Source organism: Asterias rubens, chromosome 15 (assembly GCF_902459465.1).
Source record: "Asterias rubens chromosome 15, eAstRub1.3, whole genome shotgun sequence".
NCBI classification, from domain to species: domain Eukaryota; kingdom Metazoa; phylum Echinodermata; class Asteroidea; order Forcipulatida; family Asteriidae; genus Asterias; species Asterias rubens.
The window spans coordinates 3,440,726-3,463,132 of record NC_047076.1 but is presented as its reverse complement, the minus strand read 5'-3'; the positions used below and the strand labels follow the sequence as shown (position 1 = coordinate 3,463,132).

General features: G+C 40.5%; 1 protein-coding gene across 1 annotated transcript; it reads left to right on the top strand.

Moving 5' to 3' along the window:
* The first annotated feature begins 273 nt into the window (after positions 1 to 273).
* LOC117300302 (growth/differentiation factor 8-like) lies at positions 274 to 17,250 on the top strand. The gene is made up of 3 exons (XM_033784040.1): positions 274 to 1,092; positions 15,391 to 15,776; positions 16,599 to 17,250. Exons 1-3 carry the CDS (start codon positions 501 to 503, stop codon positions 16,986 to 16,988), a joined length of 1,368 nt encoding a protein of 455 aa, XP_033639931.1. The 5' UTR covers positions 274 to 500; the 3' UTR covers positions 16,989 to 17,250.
* The last annotated feature ends 5,157 nt before the right edge of the window (positions 17,251 to 22,407 follow it).

Genomic DNA, 22,407 nt, shown 5'->3' with positions numbered 1-22,407 from the left:
TAGTCTTGTACACACACGTTGTCACACACACACACACGAATATGCAACGCACGTGTGTTGCGCGCACGACCCCGATATGGTCACCGTATCGGCCCCTTTGAAGTACGTCACCTACCACGGTGTTTGCTCAGTGGCTGACGAGTGCAACACAACGGCACTGGGGGCGGTATCGCACAGACCCATGACGTATTTTGATTGACAGGCGGTCTGTCTCGCTCGCGCTTCCGAAGGGGGGGATTGCGCGACGGTTTGCCCTCGAACGTTAATTTGTTTTGCAGGAATCAGCTGATGGTGTATTATACAGCGGGTGCTTGCTCGGTCGTGTGTGTATGTGTGTTGTTTGAGGGCGCTTAGGTATAAAAGTGCGAAGGCATTCCTTGAACCGTCCCTTCAGCCTCCCAACTCAGTGGAGATCAGCTGTCTCGCTAGCCTGCCCCCTAGCTGCCTGCCTGGTCCGGGACTTGTCGGTGCATCCACCAAACAAAACTTCACAAAACATCATGAAGCATTTACAAGTGTTGTTACCAATCGCTGTGATGCTGCAGCTTTTATACCTGGCTTGTCTAGCCAGACAGCTACCATCAAACAGAAACACCCGCTACAGTATATCGGATTTCGGCAGCAGTAGTAGCGAGAGGGCCCACGCTCCCCGTACGTCCAGGGGGAAGGTGTCCAGAGCGGGGTCCGACGCCACAAAACCACCCATGGAAGACATTTCTCTCGGTGAGTACCCATCCGAGAAGACTCGTACCCGTATCACAGAACCCGTGAACAACAACAGAACTGAGCAACAACAGGAGCCGCCCCGGTGTGGGGCGTGCGAGATGCGGGCCCACCAACGGGCTCTACGCATCGAGTCCATCAAAGAGACCATACTTAGGAAGTTAGACCTACGCACTGTGCCCAACATCACCTCGCCGATACCCAAAATACCACCTTTGCAACACCTGTTGGAGCGGGACCCTGGGATGAGCTCGATGCAGGGTGACTCCCCGCCCAACGACGAGTACCGCATGCCCAACACGGACGAGTATGACATGGCACCACACTATGAGGTCACGACAGAAAGGATTATCACGTTTGCTAAACCTAGTGAGTATTATTACATTCAAATCTCTACACCCCCCCCCCCCCCATCCCTTCATAATTAAAAACTTCAACGCAAGTAACCCTTCCAGATGGCAGATAAGTAGATCAAAGTCTTTAGATTCCCGATATTTGTTTAACTGCACAACAAAGTTGCTATGGTCGTAGTGTGCTTCTCAATGGAAATTTTGATTCAAAAAAGATTCAAAAAAGGGAACCTTTAAAACAAAGCAGGGGACATAACTGAGGAAGACAATTCCCGACTTAAAAAAAAAAATTAAAAAAAGGTTTACGGCTCGCAAAACCGCTCACACAAAATCAAGTTTATGCCAAAGTTGTGTACTGGGTTTAAAGAATCAGATATCGTCACCAAGTCAAAGTTTAACACATTGAACACATCGGAATTTGAGTCTGTCTGAAGTTGTTATAGGCATTGTCAGAAGTTATCGTTGGGGTGCAAGAGCAAGAGGGGCACGCGTATATGTCATGTATCGAACCATAAACTTGAGATTTGTTTTCCCGATGTTATTATCCCCTGGGAAAAGGGGGGGGGGTGCGAGGTGGGGGGGGTGCGAGGTGGGGAAAGGCAGGCGACGTCATGGTCCCAATTTCATAGAACTGCATAAGCACAAAAAGGCAGCTCAGCACGATATTACTATGCTTACCAGAACACGGTCACCAGCCAAAATACAATGTCACAAGTGAAAATTGTGACTGGTATCCTGCTCATTTCTGCTAAGCATAAAATTGAAGTACTTACATTATATGAATGTGCGCTGTATAAATATAATGTGTATGTGGGTCACATTTCACTGTACGTGATCACCAACACTCTAAAGCGCCGTGTATCAAGATGGTGACCTAGTTTTCGACGGCCCAACTCGACCTGGTTACAAAACATCGTGTAGTTTCAAAAGGTTTTTAAATTATTGCGTGAGCCATCATGTTTTACTGGAACATCTTTGGGACATAAGCTATTCAAGCCAGCCTCATGACATTTTTTTAAAGGATTTAAGAAACTGAAACAAAAAACTAACAATAGATAATTGACATTTCAACCTATTGTTCATATATGCACAACGCATACTGATACGTTTGTCACAATGTGCGTTATTTTTGTGACAGGTTCAAGGGTTGAGTTTGAGACTATATTGTTCTTTCCAAAACAATAACTTGTAGTTTAAAGTGAGTTGTGGTAAGTCTACTCTAAACGAGAGGGTATCGCAACTTTGATGAAGGCATAGGCCTATATCGACGCCACGTTATGACTTGTTGATGATTACAAATCAACAGTCAGGTTTTTTTGCAGACTCGATCTTTGCATTACTCGCCGGCAATTGTTTTTTCTTCTGTAGTATAGAATTGCCATCCTAAAAAAAATCATCATTTTTGTCTAAGGATTCCCTTTTTTGAATCGGTTTAGAAGAACAAACGTCCACAATTAATAAGCACTACGACAGTAGCTATTTTGATGTACCAAACAAAAATTGCAAAACCGCCGCGTAGCTGAGACCGGTGCTAATTTGCTAAGCATAGTGAGACCCAAAACGCCATGCACTTCACATTACATGATGACTGGTTCGCAATGGGTTTTGCTCAGTTGGGCAGCTATTCGGGATTGGGCTCATTAGCATCAGGGCGCGTTCATGTAGTGCGCGACATCAACTGTCAGTTTTGTCAGGCATTGGCAGTCCGAATTTAGAACTCCAAGTGATGGTGCAGTTTAAGTGTGTGACGTCATTATTTGCACATGAACGCCATAGTGTTGACTACAGTCAAAACTGCATCTTTTTTACGCCAATCATGAATGTATTAAAAAAGCTACAATTATAAAACTAACTTGTGAAGAAGTGTTTCCATCTAAAGTGTTTTATTTACCGAGACACTCGTGTGCGAACCATAGTGTTGACTACAGTCAAAACTGCATCTTTTGACGCCAATAATGAATGTATTATAAAGCTACATTATAAAGCTAACTTGTAAAGAAGTGTTTCCATCTATGTGTTCTATTTACCGAGACACTCGTGTGCGAATTCTTGATTTTGTTCTCTTCATTATGCACCCAAAAGGTAATACGGTTGGTACATTGGTTAAAAATGACTCTCTGTGCAAAATTTACAGTTTCGCATACCATGCTTACGGCCCATCAAATCTGGCCTTATCGAAACTACGTATGAGGCTCCGTAGGCTTGTGTTTGAAGCACAGTAAAGGCAAGCCTGTGTTTTCTTACTAACTGATGAAGGCTTAAAGCCTGTGCCCGTGGTCTCGAAAAGGGCCATCGAATCACGTGCTTTTATTAACTGGGCGCCACGAGCGCATTTCTGTGATTATGGAGCCCCGTAATTCGGCCGTGGTTTTTATCATGGGCTTTTAACCTTTCATGGCGAACTGGGCCAAATTCCAATGTTGCTAGAAACAGACCAAGGAATCCCCTGCGTTCAGACACCACAATCTTGATAAATAACCCTTTCTCACCACAGCGTGATGCCATACGTTCCCAAAGTTCAGTAGAAAGAGTATTAGTTTCTAGTTCCCATTCCAACTTAAATGTGAAGAATGATTCTATATTATCAGGGTAAGCTTACATAGTTCAACCTTTTTATAAGGTTTTAATGAGTTTTTGCACACTATACATTTTGTTTAAAGCAAAGGACTTAATAATTAAACTGTTTAATAAGTTTTTCGATATTTGTATATTTTATCTCTTTGTAATTTGACTGCAATTGCGGCAATTTGGCTGTGATGGTCTTTGTTTTCATTAAACCATTTCAAATCAAATCAAATCAGACCAAATCAAATAATGTGTTTTTACACAGCCCATTTTGTTTAAACGCAAAACCCTGAATCTGTCGCAGCGTTTCACTCAGTGACTCCAAATGAGTTCAAAGGTTATTCTATTCTTAGATGAGGGGGCGGGGGATCTAGAACATTCGTGAAATAATAAAGATAAATCTCTGGAGTGATTATTAAAACAAGAAAACAAGAAGAACAAAAATAATGGCGAAACTAAATGCATCCCTAAATCCTTTCTCGTATCATATTTCAACGCCTGGCTGCTCGAGTAATGAGTAAATTGCGGTTGTTGATTATCACAGTCGTCTCAGAGGAAATATCTTCTTTTCTTTTTTCTTGTTATAAAGACGAGCTTTTAATAGACTTGAGGAGGAAGGGGGACGAGACGACTGGATAAAAATAGAACAGGGGTAGCGAAAGCACAGAGATAACTGGGACACGCCTCACTTGAGTGTCCTATATAACGTTGCCGCCGTCTTGAAAGCCTGTTTTTTCTTTCTTACTTTTTTTCTCCTCCTTTTTTTTTTTTTAAAACACACCACATGAACTCCGGGTGCCCTGGAATGACTCCTCGGGGAAATAAAAAATGGATCAGGATATATTATTTTTATGTCTGATTGGTTAATAGCACAGAGCGGGTGGGCCTGAGTCCCGGAGATCTAGATCCCTTTTTTTCTATAATCGGAACAGTGAAATAGTTTAACCTAAGTTTAGATATATATTTTTTTACCAGTGACCTGGTAAAAAGCTGCTACTGGGCAGAAGATAGCGCTAAGCACAGCAGAGAACCGGATTGCAAACTGTTAGACCTACTTCATTGTGTTTTGGTTGGTATCTTGATGCTGCTAAGCAACTTTTCGTCAGCTTAAGCAGGGTCGAGACGTCAGGCAATAAGCTCCTTTTGGTGTCAACAAATGCTACATGAGATATGCCGGATATTTTTATTTATTTTAATTTGCATCTTGCAATCATGGAGATTTTGTACTACAATCAGTCAAACATTTAGAACAACATTCAACATTCCAGGGAAAAAGTTTCCGCTATTAAACAGGGAGATAAACAAAAAAAATCACCAGAACATTGGTAGATTGGGTTATTTAAACTCTCTGCAGAATCACGGAGAATTGGCAGCTCTTGGACTCCATTTTATTCCTTAAATACAAAGCCAATCAAACGTGCTTTTTAAGTCAAGGCCTAGTTCCTGCTTCGAAAAAAGGGCTTTATATTAAAGTACAGAACCCTTGTTGACCGGCAAAAGACCGAGGGGGTATTTATGCACAATAACTTGTTTATTAAGAACTAAACTAAAATGAAAAGAAAAGGGTAAAAGACCAAAAAGAGTACAGCTGTTCCGCTCGGTATAATTCGTATTCAGGCAACCGCAAACATCACAAACTGTTGAAAATTTGATTATAAGCAACCACCCATGTCAACATTTACATTGACCAGCTTGGTGTAGAATAATTACTTATTTCATGAAAACTGTTTCATGACAATTGTAAAAAAAAAAAACTGTAAAAAAAACAACTGTAGCATCTATAACAATTCATTCATGCACCAACATTAAAGGAACACTCTCCGTTAAAAAACCTATACGCCCTTGAAGATGTATCACAAGTTCCAAACATAATATGCATAAAATAACAAATCTGTGTTAACGAATCAGTGAAAGTTTGGACTCAATTTAGTCATCGAAGTTGCACGAAATGAAGAAAAAACACCCTTGTGTCACACATGGTGTGCTTTAATATGCCTCAACAAAAGGCTTCAGGCCTGAAGTCTTCTATAATTTGAGTGAGAAATTACCTCTTTCTCAAAGCCTACGCAGCTTCAGAGGGAGCCGTTACTCACAACGTGTTATACCATCAACAGCTCTCCATTGCATATTATTACCAAATCAGTTTTTATGTAACAATTATTTTGGGTAATTACCAATAGTGTTCACTGCCTTTAAAGACCAGCTTCAATGATAACCGCAGCAGGTGACCTTTTGCTGAAATTAATTTGAGAATTTTTTTTTCAATCAGGAGGGAAATTGAGTTCTAACTGAATTAAACTTATTTGTAAGAAAATCAATCATTTTGAAGACCCATCTCTTTTGCTTTACAAAAGAATTCGCGGAAAGTCCGATTACGTCATCAATAATACAAAGTCATTTGTGGGAGCTCCGTTTTGTGTTTATATACACTTTTTGTGCACCATGAAAGTGTAAAACGCAACCTACATATGACGTCGATATTAGGATGTACCATACAAAACAAAAAGAAAATTTGATTAACAAAATATAAAGTTATTATAAAAAGGTGAGATTTTTAGGTCAGCTATTAGGATGCAAGTGTGCAGGGGTCGGTAACCAACCTGCTAAGGGTATCTATGGGACAACAACAACATCCAACTCTTTTGCCTTAAAGTATTATGCACTATTGCGTGAAGTCATTGCCAGAGTTGTTAAAAATAGCTCACTAAAGAAACCTCAAGCCATTCAACTCTCATTGTAATTCTGTTGCATCAAATGCAAAATCACGATCACTCAGCCATCAAATATGCAATTTAATAGTCATAGCATGCATCAATGCGATAGGTCATATCATCAGATTGTATACATGGTATTATATCATAATATATCATAACATATTTATGTGGGTTATCAAACATGTATTTGCTATGCTCGCTCAGTTGGCATCAAATACCAGACGTTTATAAAGTTGATAAGACATTTCGCCCACTAGTCTAGCAATTTCAGGATGAAATTCTGTACGCGCGTTTGGATATACTCTAAAATCCCTTCATGTGAAAGCTCGCGTGGGCACAGCTTAGAATATTACACATTTTTGTGGTTGGTTATCAAACAAAAAATAAACGTCAATAAACCATCTCGAAAGAATTGGTCAGTAGCGTTCTTGAATATATAATGTAATTTTTGTGTGCATTTGAACCAACAAAACTAAGAGATATATAACTGTAGCTCACAGCCGACTCGACCGAGTAAACCATTTTGTTACTTATAACTGAGTTAATTAACACAACAAACAGAGACTCCAGTAAACTACATCGACTACTTAATTACTCAGAATGTGTTAGCATAAAAACGATATTGGTATAAAAACGTAATTGGTATATAACGAACATTGGGGAGCTGTTTATAGTATAAAATATTGTAAAAAACGGCTCCCTCTTAAGTGACGTAATTTTTTGAGAAAGGTAGTTTCACTCAGTACTAAAATACTTCAGGTCTGTAGCCTTATAAGGTGTCTGAAAGCACTCAAAAACCTCCAACAAGGGTGATTTTCTGTCATTATTCTCTCACAACTTTGTTGACAAATTGAGTCAACATTTTCAGGGATTTGTTATTTGATGCATATTGGATATACACCAATTGAGAATAGTGGTATTTGACAATTACCAAAGGTGTCCTGTGTCTTAAACTCGTTCATGCACCATTATTTTAGTGATGAATTAATTTTTTATTTTGGGCAGCCGATTCCTCAATTTGAAAATCATAATTCAGAAACATTAAAATGCGGATTCACACGCCCTAGTTTAGTTTAATGTTCCAGGTCAGGGCGTATTAAGTCATAAAGATCCGGGGCACAGTATGGAAATTATTGAAATAGTAGACCAAACTCTCCCGTTTCAGTTGTTGTATGTCTCAGCCTCGGGGCCCATGTCTGGGGTTAATTCTAATATTCATCGAGTCACATTAATTTTTTTTTATGTGGAATTGCTCCTGACGGCTCCTTTTTTGTTTTTCTGGTGCGATTTGAGACATTAATGTGAGATGGACGCGAGTGAATAGTGTGGAGACTAGGCGTTGACCGATTGACTTGGCCTGAGCCGCTATAGGCATCACGACGTCTTAAAGGCGCTGGACGCTATTGGTTATTACTAACAATAATTGTAAGCATAAAAACTTACTTGGGAAACGATCAACGATGAGCTGTTTAGTGTAAAACATTGTGAGAAACGGCTCCCTCGGACGTAAACGTAGTTTTTGAAAGACGTTTTTTTCTCCCTCACCTAATAAAAGGGCCAAGGCCTTTAAATATTAGGCATCTGAAATCACACACAATTTGTGCAACAAGGGTGTTTTTCGGTCATTATTCTCTTGCACCTGCGATGACAAAGTGAGTCCAAATGTAAAACAAAGAAAACAATTATTGTATACATACGTTGGGATACACCAAGTGAAAACCCTGGCCTTTCACCATAACCTAAAGTGTCCAGTGCCTTTAAAACGGGCACACAAATTAAAATAATTCGAACCTTATGCGTCATCAGCAAACGGAAATAAATAAATAAATAAATAAATAAATAAATAAAGTTTGAAGTTATCCATTTATTAACAGAGAAATCTAGTCCGGTTTCTTATAAACGGGGAGTTTCGTTTCCTTTAAACAGGGAAATAATGATGAAATGCTACCGCAAACATAACTTTCAGTCCAAATACTCTACTCTTATCTACGTAAACCTCAAACAACGAACTTTAAAAGTCTAGCTTTCTTTAGAAGACGATCAGAGCGTACTGATCGAAACCATAAAGTGGAACCAACGGTTCTTTTCAGAACCACTCCAACTCATTCATAGATTGTTATCATTACATGGTGTTACCGTAAACCTTTCTTTATCGAACTTTAAAAAGTTTCGCCCTATTTGTAGCAATTTAAAAGTTGTGTTATTATTGCCAACAAACCAATCACCTTTGCTATCTTCCCAGATAACTGAAATTGTTCGTTCAGATCAAAAAAATTAAAACACAAAAATTCATCATGAGGTCTCGTCAATTAATATACCGCGTGCCCTGGTGTATCCCGAGGTATCTCTTTGATGCATTATTCATGAGGCACCATGAATAATTCATAAGCTGTGGACAACAACCGGAAGCCACAAGCTGTTCAAAGATGTAGGGGCCTCCGTTGTTAACGAATGCAACGTGATGCTTCAAGATGTCCTCAGCCTAGGACCTTTTTAGAAAATTATTATTTTGCACTATGATTAATGGGGGTAACTTGGAGGTTGGTTCTCGCCCACGGGTCCATGCCACTAATTATGGACTTCTCAACATATGTGGTCTGACTCTCTCTTGCAATATTCTTATGTTCCCCCGTCACCACCCACGCAGAAAAGTGTTAAAGGAAGGCAAAATGGCAGATTGGGAGTACGGTATTGCAATTTCAATTTTTCAATGTCCTCGTCTTTTTATCATTTGAAAGGGATTTTTGTTTTTGTTATTTGTTTACATGATCTTCCCGTTAAGGAAACTCGGCAAACTTCCACAATGGGATGTAAACACCAAGCTGGCACAGCCAATCTCTCTCTTTCCCTCTCTCTCTCTCTCTCTCTCTCTCTCTCTCTCTCTCTCTCTCTCTCTCTCTCTCTCTCTCTCTCTCTCTCTCTCTCTCTCTCTCTCTCTCTCTCTCATTATACCATGGAGGTAGAATTTGGAGGTAGAAATAACCTCCATGATTAAACCATAGAGAAAGGTGAATAAGTTAAAAGAACCTTTCTCTATGCTCTTACACACATTGGTTGAACGTATATGATTATGAAGGGCACAAGTTAATAAATTGTGATTCAGTAACTAAAAAACAATACGTATTCTATGTCATTGTGAAATCAGCAATATAAGCTCGGTAGGATTCGAACCCACAACCTCGTAATTGCTAGTCTAGTCTGAACACCGAGATACCTTAGCTAAGGGTTTGGGCTGAGGGAATTAACAAAAAGCTGCTTCAAAATCATCCACATGACATGTTTACACTAGGTACTACCCAAGGGGTACAATGTTCGCAGTGGCTATTTATAGATGTTTTGGTTTTTGGTGTTGAGGCCTGTTTCGCCAGGAATATAAAAACAATTTAAGTGTAAACATTTCTGTCAGACACCACAGACCAAACCAAAGGTTACATACTGATGGTCGATCACGAGTGACTATATCGTGTTTATTTATTTGTTTATTTATTTATTTGTGTGATTATTATTGTTGTCAATCTTCTGAGGTTTGGGGACAACACCATAAACATCGTGAAACTGTCTCAATGAGGTGTGATGGTTCTGTACATAGATTCACCACTCGTTTAGCAAAGCCGACGTTTCGATCAGTATACTCTGATTGTCTTCAGGAGACAAAAGTGAAACGGAACCAAAACATTTTTTATATGTTGTTTATTTTTTTATATGTTGTTAATTTTTTCATCTATTTGATTATTGTTCATCTATTTTTTATTTTTTATCTTTTGAACAATTAATTCCCAGCAAACTGTAAAAGATCTTCGACCAATATCTATACCTTTTATGTGTAGCAATATCTATTATTAAAGGCAGTGGACACTATTGGTAATTACTCAAAATAATTATTGGCATAAAACCTTGCTTGATGACGAGTAGTGGGGAGAGGTTGATGGTATAAAACATTGTAAGAAACGGCTCCCTCTGAAGTGCCATAGTTTTCGAGAAAGACGTAATTTTCCACGAATTTGATTTCGAGACCTCAAGTTTAGAACTTGAGGTCTCGAAATCAACCATCTAAACGCACACAACTTCGTGTTGCAAGGGTTGTTTTTCTTTCATTGTTATCTCGCAAGTTCGATGACCGATTGAGCTCAAATTTTCACAGGTTTGTTATTTTATGCATATGTTGAGATACACCAAATGTGAAGGCTAGTCTTTGACAATCACCAATATTGTCCACTGCCTTCAATGAAGATTTGGGGGGGGGGGGGGGGGGGAAGTGAAAGCCTGATTTCTGGCTCCATCCATGAGCAGTGACATGGCCCACTGCCGAACTTGATTAAACAACTGTCAATAACTGTCATCAACTGTCCACAGCTTCAATACGTGGGTGTAAAACAGACAGACCATACTGTCGAACCAAGGAATTAATTGGGCTGTTGTTCACACTGCATACAATCACAGAGAAAAAAAAAAAAACTTAGATCAAAATCATAAATCTGAAACAGTCCAAGGCAATTGGCGAGTCTGTGTCATACGCAGTTACAGTACAGGGAGACAAAATCCATATTTACAGTGTATAAATTATGAGCAATTCTTTCGCAATGCGTTGAGTACAGTCATCTAAACAGTCACGCAACAAATTAACATAATATGAATATTTTCACACATTTTGTTCACAATACATTACATGCGTTAAGGGGAAAAACACAAAACGCCATAATCGGGTATTCTGTGTCCGCAATGACACCTATAGTTTATTCACTTGCCATAAAATGGGGCCATACTTTACTTCCTTCCAACCTTGGTTTGGTTATACGTGAGTTTAATTTAGAGCCAAGCAAAATGGCCGCACTGTGACAGTAGTCAAAATAATGTCCATGGCCAGTTAATTTCTGAGACGTCAAAATAACAAAACGAACAGTCTATGTAATGAACTTTCCAGTACAATCACATCAGAGCGAGTCTTCCCAAAATAGACGGGTAACCATACCGTAACAATATTGTACCCTAAACAGGCTCTCACACACAGGGTTTGAGACACGAATTTTACACGAATTTGATTTCGAGACCTCAAGTTTAGAATTTGAGGTCACGAAATCAAACAACTTCGTGTGACAAGGGTGGGTTTTTTTTCTTTCATAGTTATCTCGCAACTTCGATTACCAATCAAGCTCAAATTTTCACAGGTTTATTATTTTATGCATATGTTGAGATACACCAAGTGAGAAGACTGGTCTTTCACAATATACCAATAGTGTCCACTGGCTTTTAATAAATAGTCGTGATAACATCCGATTTCAACAAGTGTTTTATTTCGTTAATAATTGTCTGGGTTTTGGTAAACGATCCACGAGTCCACGCATGGGGCCAATGTCCATTTTGGATCAGCCATATTATCGGCCCTATATGACACTGATGCAATACATACTTTAAAGGTGTATCTCTTTTTTTTATTTTTTTTAGGATAATTGATTTTTCCGGTCAGAATTGACCCGGATCCAGATCTCGTGAGATCTGACCCATTTCTTGGTCAGTATGAATCGATATCGATGTAACAAACAAAAAATGACACAGAAATGGGTCAAAATTACGCAGAATCAATTTTTTTGAAAAAACCCATATGCTGACCCGGAAATGGGTCAGTTCCCTGACCCGGAATCTTGGTCAATTCTGACCGAGCGACTTAACTAAAACCTCTCGGCTGATGTGAACAGTGAAAACTTTACACACTATAACTTTTAGTAGGTAAAGTTTTCATTGTTCGTAACGTATACCAAGGACCTGTGAACTGATAAAACTTTACACGCTAAAATTTAGAATATAAAGTTGTCAAGTCAATGCATACCAGTCTGAGAACAGTGAAAACTTGGCAGGTAGTCACATTTTGCTTGTCAGGGCTCGTAAAGCTGCTTAGCAGAAAATACTGCTTAGCGAGTTTCATTGCTAAGCAACAATTTGGTAGCCTACCAGTTAGGGAGTTGTGTGGGCCTACATATTGCTCACAAAAAAAACATGGAAACACAGCTTCATGTAGGCCTATTTGTTATAAACACTCCGCCGATGAGTCAGAAGTGCCCGTAGTCTTAATCTCTATTGATAATCGATAAAAGTCAAACAACCTTTTACTGCTATCGATCGATCGATCGATTTGCAGTGTTATCAAGTATAGGCCCTAACATGATTTTCAATATTATTATTATGTCATTGTCCACTATGCAATATTTGGGCTACCAATTTTAAAACTGTCATCAGGACTTTGAAACTTCGGACATAAACTGGGCCTTATAAAAGCGAGATGGAAAAATTCTTAGTCAAATAAATTTTTTTGTTTTCTTTCTTTCTATTTTAAGTTTCAGATATGAAGTGTTCTTTAACCCAATGCCTTTTGGGATAAAGACTACTTAGGAAGCGTTTTCTTCGAAATCTGTATATACTTAAACATCTATAAAGAATAATATTATATTAAATGGGTAAATGCCTTTGGACTTCCTAAATCGGTTCTCCAAGGATCAAAGCTGTCCCCAGAAGCACATGCCCTCAAACCTTTAGCTACTTCAAAATCCAATCCTTGCTTCCTCACCGCCAAATCTCGAGCTATTACCCGCCTACACATTTTGCAACCGAAAACCCTGAGTAGAGAGGACCTGGGCATTGGCAGATAGATCCCTTACCCAGACATCGTGACAATGAACTGGGGCCGCCTGTCTTTCCACGCGTCTCATCGGTAGAGCACTCAGCCAAACTGGAGTGGCTGCGAAGAGTTGTCGAAATTCGTACATCATCACAGAGTGTCTTGACCGTCGCGTGTTACCGCAAAAAAAAGGAAAGAAAAAAAGACAACCCTTGGCAGACTTCATATTATGTTGGCAGTTAAATTGCTAAGTGGTTTTTGTGGTTTTGCGGTTTGTGATTGCTAGACTTAACCACAACTTAGTTATTTGTGAAGCTGGGATCTCCCACTCTTACAAGTTGCAGTTATGCGGTTTGTGATTGCCAGACCTAACCTCAACTTGGTCATTTTTATAGCCGGGATTTCTCCCCTCTCTGGGCGGCTACCCACTTGCTGCAATATATCTATCTCTGGACAAACAACCATGGTGGCTAAAGAAACTTTTTTTTTTTTTAAAGTTAAACAAAGATGTTGACCGACCAACAGTCAAGCGTGTCGAAGCGCTTTTAATTTAGAGCTCTTGGCTATTGATGAATTGTCCTACAACAAAATAAACACGTCTAAAATGCATGCAAGTGCCGGAACCCCCTTTTTCAGACATATTTGACAGATTCGTTTGAAGGGTGTTATTTCCCTTTTCCCTGATGCTGGAAAATGAAAAGAACAACCATTCGCCTTGGGTGGATCTCGATCTCTTGTGTCGTAAACAAACTCTGCGGCTTTGGGATTTGTTAGGGGGGAAGAAAAAAAAGTTTACAAACACCTCAGCTAACGATTTAACTACGAGGTATTATTTAATCAATTAGTTACGGCCGCAGTTGTTCATAACACTCTTAAGGTTTTTCAACTTCTTTCTTTACTCTTTTGAAAGCGGTATTGTGTAGGATTTAGGGACATCGCTTTGTAACATGACAAACATTGAGAGTGCATAGGTGATGTCAGTTTAGGCCGAGTCACACTGGCGCTCGCCCCGATCAACTTAACGTCAATAATCGCGGATAAACATGTCAGATCATGTCACATTTGCGTGTAACGGTTTTTCTGTTCTCTTGTGGGGTAGAGTGGAGGGACAGAGAGAAGGGGGGGGGCATACCGTTACCAACAACGGCAATAGAAACCAAGGTGTATGTATTATTTGGACAGCTTACAGGAGCTGAGAATCCGAGTAAACAGCGTTTATTAGAACTCCCTTTTGGAGGAAAATGACGCGACCCATCAATCAGTATTAGTGGTCTGTTTTTGAGTTAGAGGAGTGACATGTAATTGTAAGTACCCGCCTTAGCAAAATTGGAAATCAATGAAAAAGGACAATCGCACCCTGGGGATTTTAGCGGCATTGTTGTTTTTGGTTTTATTTTGTCGACTGTGGAAATTTGTTTTCAGGGTTATTGAATTGAGCCATAGTAGTGTTTATTTAATGCGATTTGAAAACGTTAAAGACTCTGGCCCGCGGGAGTGTTTTTTGTTGTTGTAAATGTTTAAATCTTTTAAATACTTTTGATTTTTTGTGTATACTGACAAGTTTGAGTTGTTGATGACATTTGATAGCCTCAATTTGAGGTGTGTCCTTGGTTACATACGCAAACTGACGTCACGTGTGTCACTTGAGGGTTGAAAACAAATGGCATGTCACAAGTCGGAGAGAGGCACATTTTCGACGACCATGACAAACCCCGATGTAATCTTCGTCACAAAAATATTTTTTAAATGTTTAGCCTATTTTGATTGTCCTGGTTTGATTGGCAGCATATTGCGCCACGGCACATTGTAAAACATTACATGGTGCTATGTAAGATGAGTAGGTCTCAAAATTTAAACGTAGCCCCACACACCTTGAAGATAAAGAATGTTGAATCACCATGATCGTCACGCACGGAGTGACGAATATGAGCGCTATATATATAACAAGCCATTATTTAATTGAAAAATCACAGGTCATTCGTTTTATTGCATTTCTTGCAGTACACATGACTCGATTGTCAACTCGACAGTCTCATTGTACCTAAATTATCAAGGACACAAAGAGAAATCTTGACATTTGTTAATAGTCTTATAAAGGGCATACACTGTACAGCAGAAGAAAAAGAAAAAAACATTTGGGCAACAAAACATACAACGTGGAAGGTTCGTTTCAGGTTGGATTCGTATAAATCGGGCATGCAATTCTTCAGCCGAAAAAAACGCGGAAAATTACACCAAGCTTACAGTTTTCTTCTGTCGCGTGGACCAATCTAGCCGCGTATTGGTCTCTTACAGTGTCTGATACCCGCCGCATCCCCTTTATCCCTATACCATAGGTTGCTGGTGTGCTCATTTGCTCACCAGCTTAACTAAATACTACCAAACATGTAATCGTGTAATAAAGGTTGTTTCAATCTCTTTCTTACAGCACCTCCAGAACTCAGCATCGACGACCCAACCATATGTTATTTCGACCTGCAAGACAAAACCGACGGGTACATAGTCTCAAAGGCTACCCTATACTTCTACGTCCAAAGGACGAGAGTAGTACAGACCACCATGAGCCCGGTGAGCGTTAGCCGGGTGGTTCGGATCAACAAGGGACGGGCCGGGCTCATCAAGCTGGACACGGTACGGGAAGAGAAGCTTCGCCTGAACACCCGACATGGGGAGTGGCACAGCGTCGAGCTGACTGACGTAGTCGTGGAATGGATTGTGAGTCCAAGCACCAATGCCGGTTTGAAGATCGAGGTGTACGACGATGAGGGCAACTCGGTTGTGATAACTGGACTGACTGATGAAGACGAACCACGGGTAAGAACAGTTTTATATTTGAGTTTATTTCGCTCATGGTGTGAATGTACAACATTGATATAATATGAAGCTTTTAGAAGATCGTACCAGTCATGACCGAGCTTGATCTAGGCAAAGCTTGTTCTTGGCCGAGCTTGTCTTGGCCTAGTCTTGGCCTAGCTTGTCTTGGCCAAACTTGTCTTGGCCGAGTTTGTCTTGGCCGAGCTTGTCTTGGCTGAGCTTGTTCTTGGCAGAGCTTGTCTTGGTCGAGCTTGTTCTTGGCAGAGCTTGTCTTGGCCGAGCTTGTCTTGGTCGAGCTTGTTCTTGGCAGAGCTTGTCTTGGCCGAGCTCGACGTGGCCGAGCTTGTCTTGGCAGAGCTTGTCTTGGCCGAGCTTGTCTTGGCCGAGCTTGTTCTTGGCAGAGCTTGTCTTTGCCGAGCAGTAGTACGAGACTCAAGCTCTGGTGTTTCTGATCAGCAGAGTGAGGGTCCTTTTCATTGCACTTGCATCCCTTGAGCAAGATACTTTACCATCGTTGCTTTGTCCTTCGGATGGGACATTAAGCTGTAGGTCCCGTGTACAAAGATTGGGAGTGCACGTTAAAGAACCGAGAACACTTATCGTAAAAACACTTGACGGTGCTTCTGGTTCAAAGAGCAATCACCCTTGTATACACTGGTTTACTCACGCTTGGCGAGCTAGTGACCGGAAGTATATAACGTCAGTAATACAAAGTTGGAGGAATTGGGTGATCTGTTTCTATCTCTGCCATTTCAAAGAGCTCTTGGTCATTAAAAATGCATTCCATTACCCAAGTTGTCCACTTTTTTTCTCTCCAACCAGAAACCCTTTATCCAGCTGCGACTACACGACGCAAGGAGGAGACGAAGCCGTCGGGCCGCTGGGCTGATCTGCTCTGAGAGCCAGCCCGAGGAAAGGTGCTGCCGGTACCCTCTCCGCGTAGTCTTCGCAGACTTCCAGTGGGACTGGATCCTCATGCCCAAGGCGTACGAAGCAAACTACTGCTCCGGTCTCTGCCCTAGAATGCGACTCCAACAGTACAGCCACACCAAAATCATGTCCATTATGAACCCACCCCCAGAAGGCTACATGGGTCCCTGTTGCTCGGCCAGTTATATGTCCCCGCTTACCGTGCTGTACTTCGACGACAAACAAGATATCAAATATAGCCTGTTGAACAATATGAGGGTAGAATCGTGTAGTTGTTCCTAATTGGGCCTTCGACCACAATTCGGCCTTTTGTCAATGTGATGTTCAACTACGTGGCAGTACTATCACAACGCGGATGGGTATGTAATATCCAGTGTGGGGTGTCTGGATGAGGTCAGTTCAGAATGACACTAAAAATTCCGTTTTCACGCAGTACTTAATTCTAATTTGAAGAAGAAAAAACCCGTCCTATACTATAAATGGATCCGCATGTTTTGACGCTACTGCCATCTTTGAATTATCACAAAGTATTCACTCGCGAAAACAAACAAAAAAACGGACAGAAAAACATCAAAGCAGTTTTAGTTCTATAGAAGACAATAATTTAGATGGTGTCTGGTCTTCTCGTTTATGTGTTCGTTTGCTGGTACAGAACGGACTCTTAACCTTAAAGTTCAGAGGTCACGGGACATGCGCAATTGCCTCCAGTTTTGCGAAGGTCTCGGTTCTGTGTGACACGCAGCTCCACGAGTAGATTGCCAGCCGCCGTGAAAGAAAAACCTTTCATACATTCTTCAGTATTATTTATTTTCCTTTTTTTAAGTAATACTCATTTAAATTAAATGGATTATTCGTGATAACAACTTGCCATAAGGTGTGGGCAAATATTCCCTCTCAATGGTTAAGCTAATCTGGTTGCTAAGCACCAACAAATTACCTAAGTATATTTATGGATATTTTAGCTTCACTACGGGCACAGGCTACGAGCCAAAATATCCCTTTGATTCAAGATGGTTGTGGATGGTTTCCTCGCAAATATGTTTTGCTCGGTAGCAGTGTTGACTAAAAAGTTTCTATTATTGGCGGTATACCCTGAGCCAGGTAATACTGGTAAATCAGAAAATATTGCTGAACAACAAATATTTTTCGGGGAGACGGTACAAAATAATTGTATATTACAAGTTCTAGCTTGAACTCTAGCTTGGGCTTTGGTTGGGCGCTGGATTGGGCTCTAGCTTTTGGCGCTGGATTGGGCTCTAGCTTTGGGCGCTGGATTGGGCTCTAGCATGGGCTCTGGCTTGGGCCCTAGATTGGGCGCTATGCTTGGGCTTTGGCTTGGGCTCTATGATGGATGCCAGCTTGGGCTCTGGTTTTGGGCTCTAAATTGGACACTGGCTTGGGCTCTAGTTTGGGCTAAAGCTTAGGCTCTGGCTTGGGCTCTAAATTGGGCTCTGGCCTGGGATCTGGCTTGGGCTCTAGCTTGGGCTCTGGCTTGGGCCCTAAATTGGGCGCTATGCTTGGGCTTTGGCTTGGGCTCTATGATGGATGCTAGCTTGGGCTCTGGTTTTGGGCTCTCGATTGGACACTGGCTTGGGCTCTAGTTTGGGCTCTAGCTTAGGCTCTGGCTTGGGCGCTGGCTTGTGCCCTAGCTTGGGCACTAGCTTGGACTCTGGCTAGGGCTCTATGGGCTCTGGCTTAGGATCTGGCTTGGGCTCTAGCTTAGGCTCTGGCTTGAGGCTTTGGTTTGGCGCTGGCTTGTGCTCTGGCTTGGGCTCTAAATTTGGGCTCTGGCTTGGGCTCTGACTTTTTCAAAATAAAAGAGCACACACTATCAAACAGCAAGTGTATCACAATTCCTGATTGGTTAGACGGTAAAATACCCTGGGGAGGGGCCAAGGAAATGACAAGAGCATCAAATGGAATAACTAATTATAGGATTAGCAGGGTCCAATTTCATAGAGCTGCTAATCACAAAAATCTGCTTAGCATGAAATGTTTGCCTTGATAAAAACAGGATTTTCCAACCAAATTTCTACGTGATTTTCAAGATATCCATACAACAGCTGAATACCAGTAACTAGGAAATGCAACAAATTAGAAATCTGGTTGGTAATCCGGTTTTTATCATGGAAGAAATTTCATGCTAAGCAAATTTTCGTGCTTAGCTGCTCTATGAAATTGGGCACGGGACGGGGTAGGGAGGAGTGGTGTTAATAAAGAGATTGAGAGAGTGGAGAGACGAAGAGTTAGTGGTATTATCAACCGCTGTATTAGGCCAAATAGAAAAACATGTTTATCGTCCCCAAACACTTTAACGATTTCAGAAGACGGACAAACTTCGAAAAAAAAAGCCCAGCCAATTTTTTTTTTTAAATTGTGGCAGCCATAATAAAAAAAAAAAAGGCAGGACGCTCAACAAGTTTTTATTTTTATTTATTTGGCCTAATTCATGTTCGTTAGCTGGTTCCAACGAACACTAAATAGCAGGGTCAGCGTAAAATACTATTCAAATTTATATTTTATTATTTTATTTTGCGTTCAGAGATTTTACAGGGTGTGGGGAAATTCTTTCAAATGACCAAAACATAAATAATACGGGAAAAGAAACCGTGTCAGCCCACGCTGAAGAAACAGGATTTATAAGGCAGAAGAGAAAGAAATGGCTTACGTTTCGTATAACTGGTCTAAAACTTGGCCTATCGATGCAACGCCCCTTTTAAAACAACCCAGCAAACCCAGTGCTGAAATAAGCCATGAGGACGTTCAAGTGGTTGATTAAAAGGGGCGTGACTTCGTCACCCCTAGAACAATCAGCCAATCAGTGCACCGCACTGTAGTCATGTGTAACATGACGTCATTTGTCAATCGCATCACTATAAAGAGCGAGTATGCTTTAACATTTGTATCCCTGTGTAGTTGGTACTTTGTGGGACAATAATTATACATGTAGCAAGGTTCGTTTACACTGTAAAAGCGAACAAAATTAGTGTTTTAATTTGGTGTAAAATGAATGCACCGTTTAGCCCTGATATAAAATGTGTCAATGTCTAAAAGTAGCTATTATTTCATCGTGGAAGCGCGCACATACGTCTACGTGGTGTTAAAACTACACCAATAGCTCAGTGTAAACACTGTGTTCACGATCCAATATCAAAAGTGTTTATTTAACACCACGGTGTATTCCAGATGTGTCTTCTTTCCAAAAGCAAGTTCTTTCATTACGCGAAAGTATTAAAAAAAAACATGTGTGTGACTTTCATACCCGCTTTGTGCGCGAACTATTTATACTTGAATGGGTTCAATTCAAACGCCACGAGCCATGCTCTTTTACGTCAAGGTGGTGTCGCACAGAGCAACTGGTTGCCTGTAAACTGCCTCGTGTGACATGGGCAAAAGACCAAAATGCCAGTCAACAATTTGCCTCCCACATGCCCGTCAGATTTGCCTCCTACATAAACAAAAGTCAGAAAGTTCACTCATTCGCAACCATTTTGACCGAGTACACCCCATGTGACATTTCCCAGCTAGAACGTTACCCCCAAATTACATGGGGAACGGGTTTAATATCGGTGTCAGTATTGTTCACGGGGCGTTAACGGTAAAAAGTTACGTTGATAAACACGTACGTGTATGACGAACTGCGGGCAAAAGAATATCCGTTAAATTTACGGGTATTACTACATTTCATACACAGCAAAAACTGCTGTGTTAAAATGGACACCCTGAACGTTGTCACATGTTGATACCGAACAGAGAATCAAAATTAACATAATGGAGTAAATGTTTTTCCCAGTGTAATTGTCTCAAATACAAGACAACGGTAACGGCGGTGTAATAATACCGGTTAATTGATGTTTATACTGTTCATTCGTATTTGGGGCTGTTTACGTTACCCGTAGTTTTTTAGGCAACCTTGCAACGAACCGCCGTAACAATTACGGAAGTGATTGCTTTACATAGTGAACTGTTAACATAATATGTAACTTAGTTTGGTATTTAAAAGGCTGAGACTCTGTGACTTTTGCTAGTGCATCTTGGAAAAGTTGGTAGTTACAAAAAAGGTAGGCCTACGTAATAATAAATAATTTGGGCATCTCGATTGTCAATATGACACAACCGCCATATCATAACATAACCCTAATACATGGATACGTATACATAATGAACAAAGAAGTTAAAGGCCAACAATTTGTGTGCAATCTATTATTGCCGAATATGTAAAGCATATTTCACTATTTGAATAAAAGTACAGTTAATTAAATGACGACTAATTAATTAATGTGGGCCCATGATGCTAATTTTCCCGATTGGCTAATTGGCCTCTATTACGTAACTTCCGGGTTAGAATTGAACCGGATCCGGATCCCATTGGTCAGTCAGAGCCGGAGTCGGTGTCAATATTGCCCACCAGAAAGGGTCCAAATGACGCAGAATCCAATTTGTAAACAACATCCCGGATCAGCTGGATTAGCCGGGTCAGCTTGACCCGGAATCCGGACCAATTTTGACCGGGAGTTTTTAAAGTGTAGACTGGTAATATTAATTTATGAGAACAGTATTGTGCAAAGTGGTTAGGCCCAACTGCTTTCTGAAAAGGCTGGTTTTAACAAGTTCACAGAAGGTGCATCATTTGATTTCAAGACGGTGCTTGAACACTGCGCATGCGTGGCACGATTGTGTGGAAGAGCCTCTGTAATAATACACATTTATATGAATATTCAAAACAAAATTTAACGTCCGCATAACGTCAGCGTGTTTTGTGTTCAATTCCCAAACTCCAAATTTCATAGAACTGCTCATAGGCAGAAAATATTGCTTGAACTATTTTGCTGGCAGAAATGAGCAGGATACCAGTGACGAAATGTTCATGTGTGTTTTACAGTTTGACTGGTTTACACCTTCTGAAAAGCACAATGATGTTGTACTTAATAAGCAGCTATATGAAATTGAGCCTGCAGGTAATACCAGCTTGAGTGAATAAACGCGGTGGTTTGGGGCAATAATTGATTTCAAATGATGCACCTTTCTCTCACGAAGCTTTCTTCATTTTAACACAATGTTTTAAATTTGATGATGGTAAGTTGTTATCACTTTAAACCACTAGCCGGGAAGCACTGTCTTCGATTTGGCAACATTTTGGTAAAATCAATTTGATTTTGCGTTGTTGGAAAAAAAAAAATGGCTGCCGATCCAGGCCCCAAAGGCTCCATTTTCCCGTCGTATATCACATTCCTACTGTATATTACAAGGCTCACACACATAATAACGCATACATAAATATAGAATACAATGCAAAAAAAATACATAATATTCGATGTTTACATGTATTTCGTATTTTTGTGAACGCATTTGTAATGTAATGTCACGCTCGTATAACGTGTAATTAACAAACTTTAAGAAAAAAGGTAAATCGCAGATTTTGATGGTTGTTAAAACAGCAAAAATAGCGTGTATGTTGATGTTTAACACTCGCTAGGTTATTTTAAAAAAGAAAAAGGGTAAAAATCGCAGAAGTGTTGTACCACCAACCTTGACCTTTAGAATAAGAATGCCCGTGGCAAAAAAAGCCTCAGTGCTCAAAATTGGGTCACCATGCGCCCAGCGATACCCGCCTACTACACGGGTACAAAAGGGTGACGCACCTGACGTGTACTTTTGAAGTACTATAGGTTTGTTACTCTTTTTAACCGTTTGTTTTTCT

Excerpts from the sequence above, each read along its gene's own strand:
- LOC117300302 (XM_033784040.1), top strand. The coding sequence starts at position 501 with ATGAAGCATTTACAAGTGTTGTTACCAATCGCTGTGATGCTGCAGCTT. Across the intron at positions 1,093-15,390 it reads TATCACGTTTGCTAAACCTA|CACCTCCAGAACTCAGCATC; the intron begins GTGAGTATTATT and ends TCTTTCTTACAG. Across the intron at positions 15,777-16,598 it reads CTGATGAAGACGAACCACGG|AAACCCTTTATCCAGCTGCG; the intron begins GTAAGAACAGTT and ends CTCTCCAACCAG.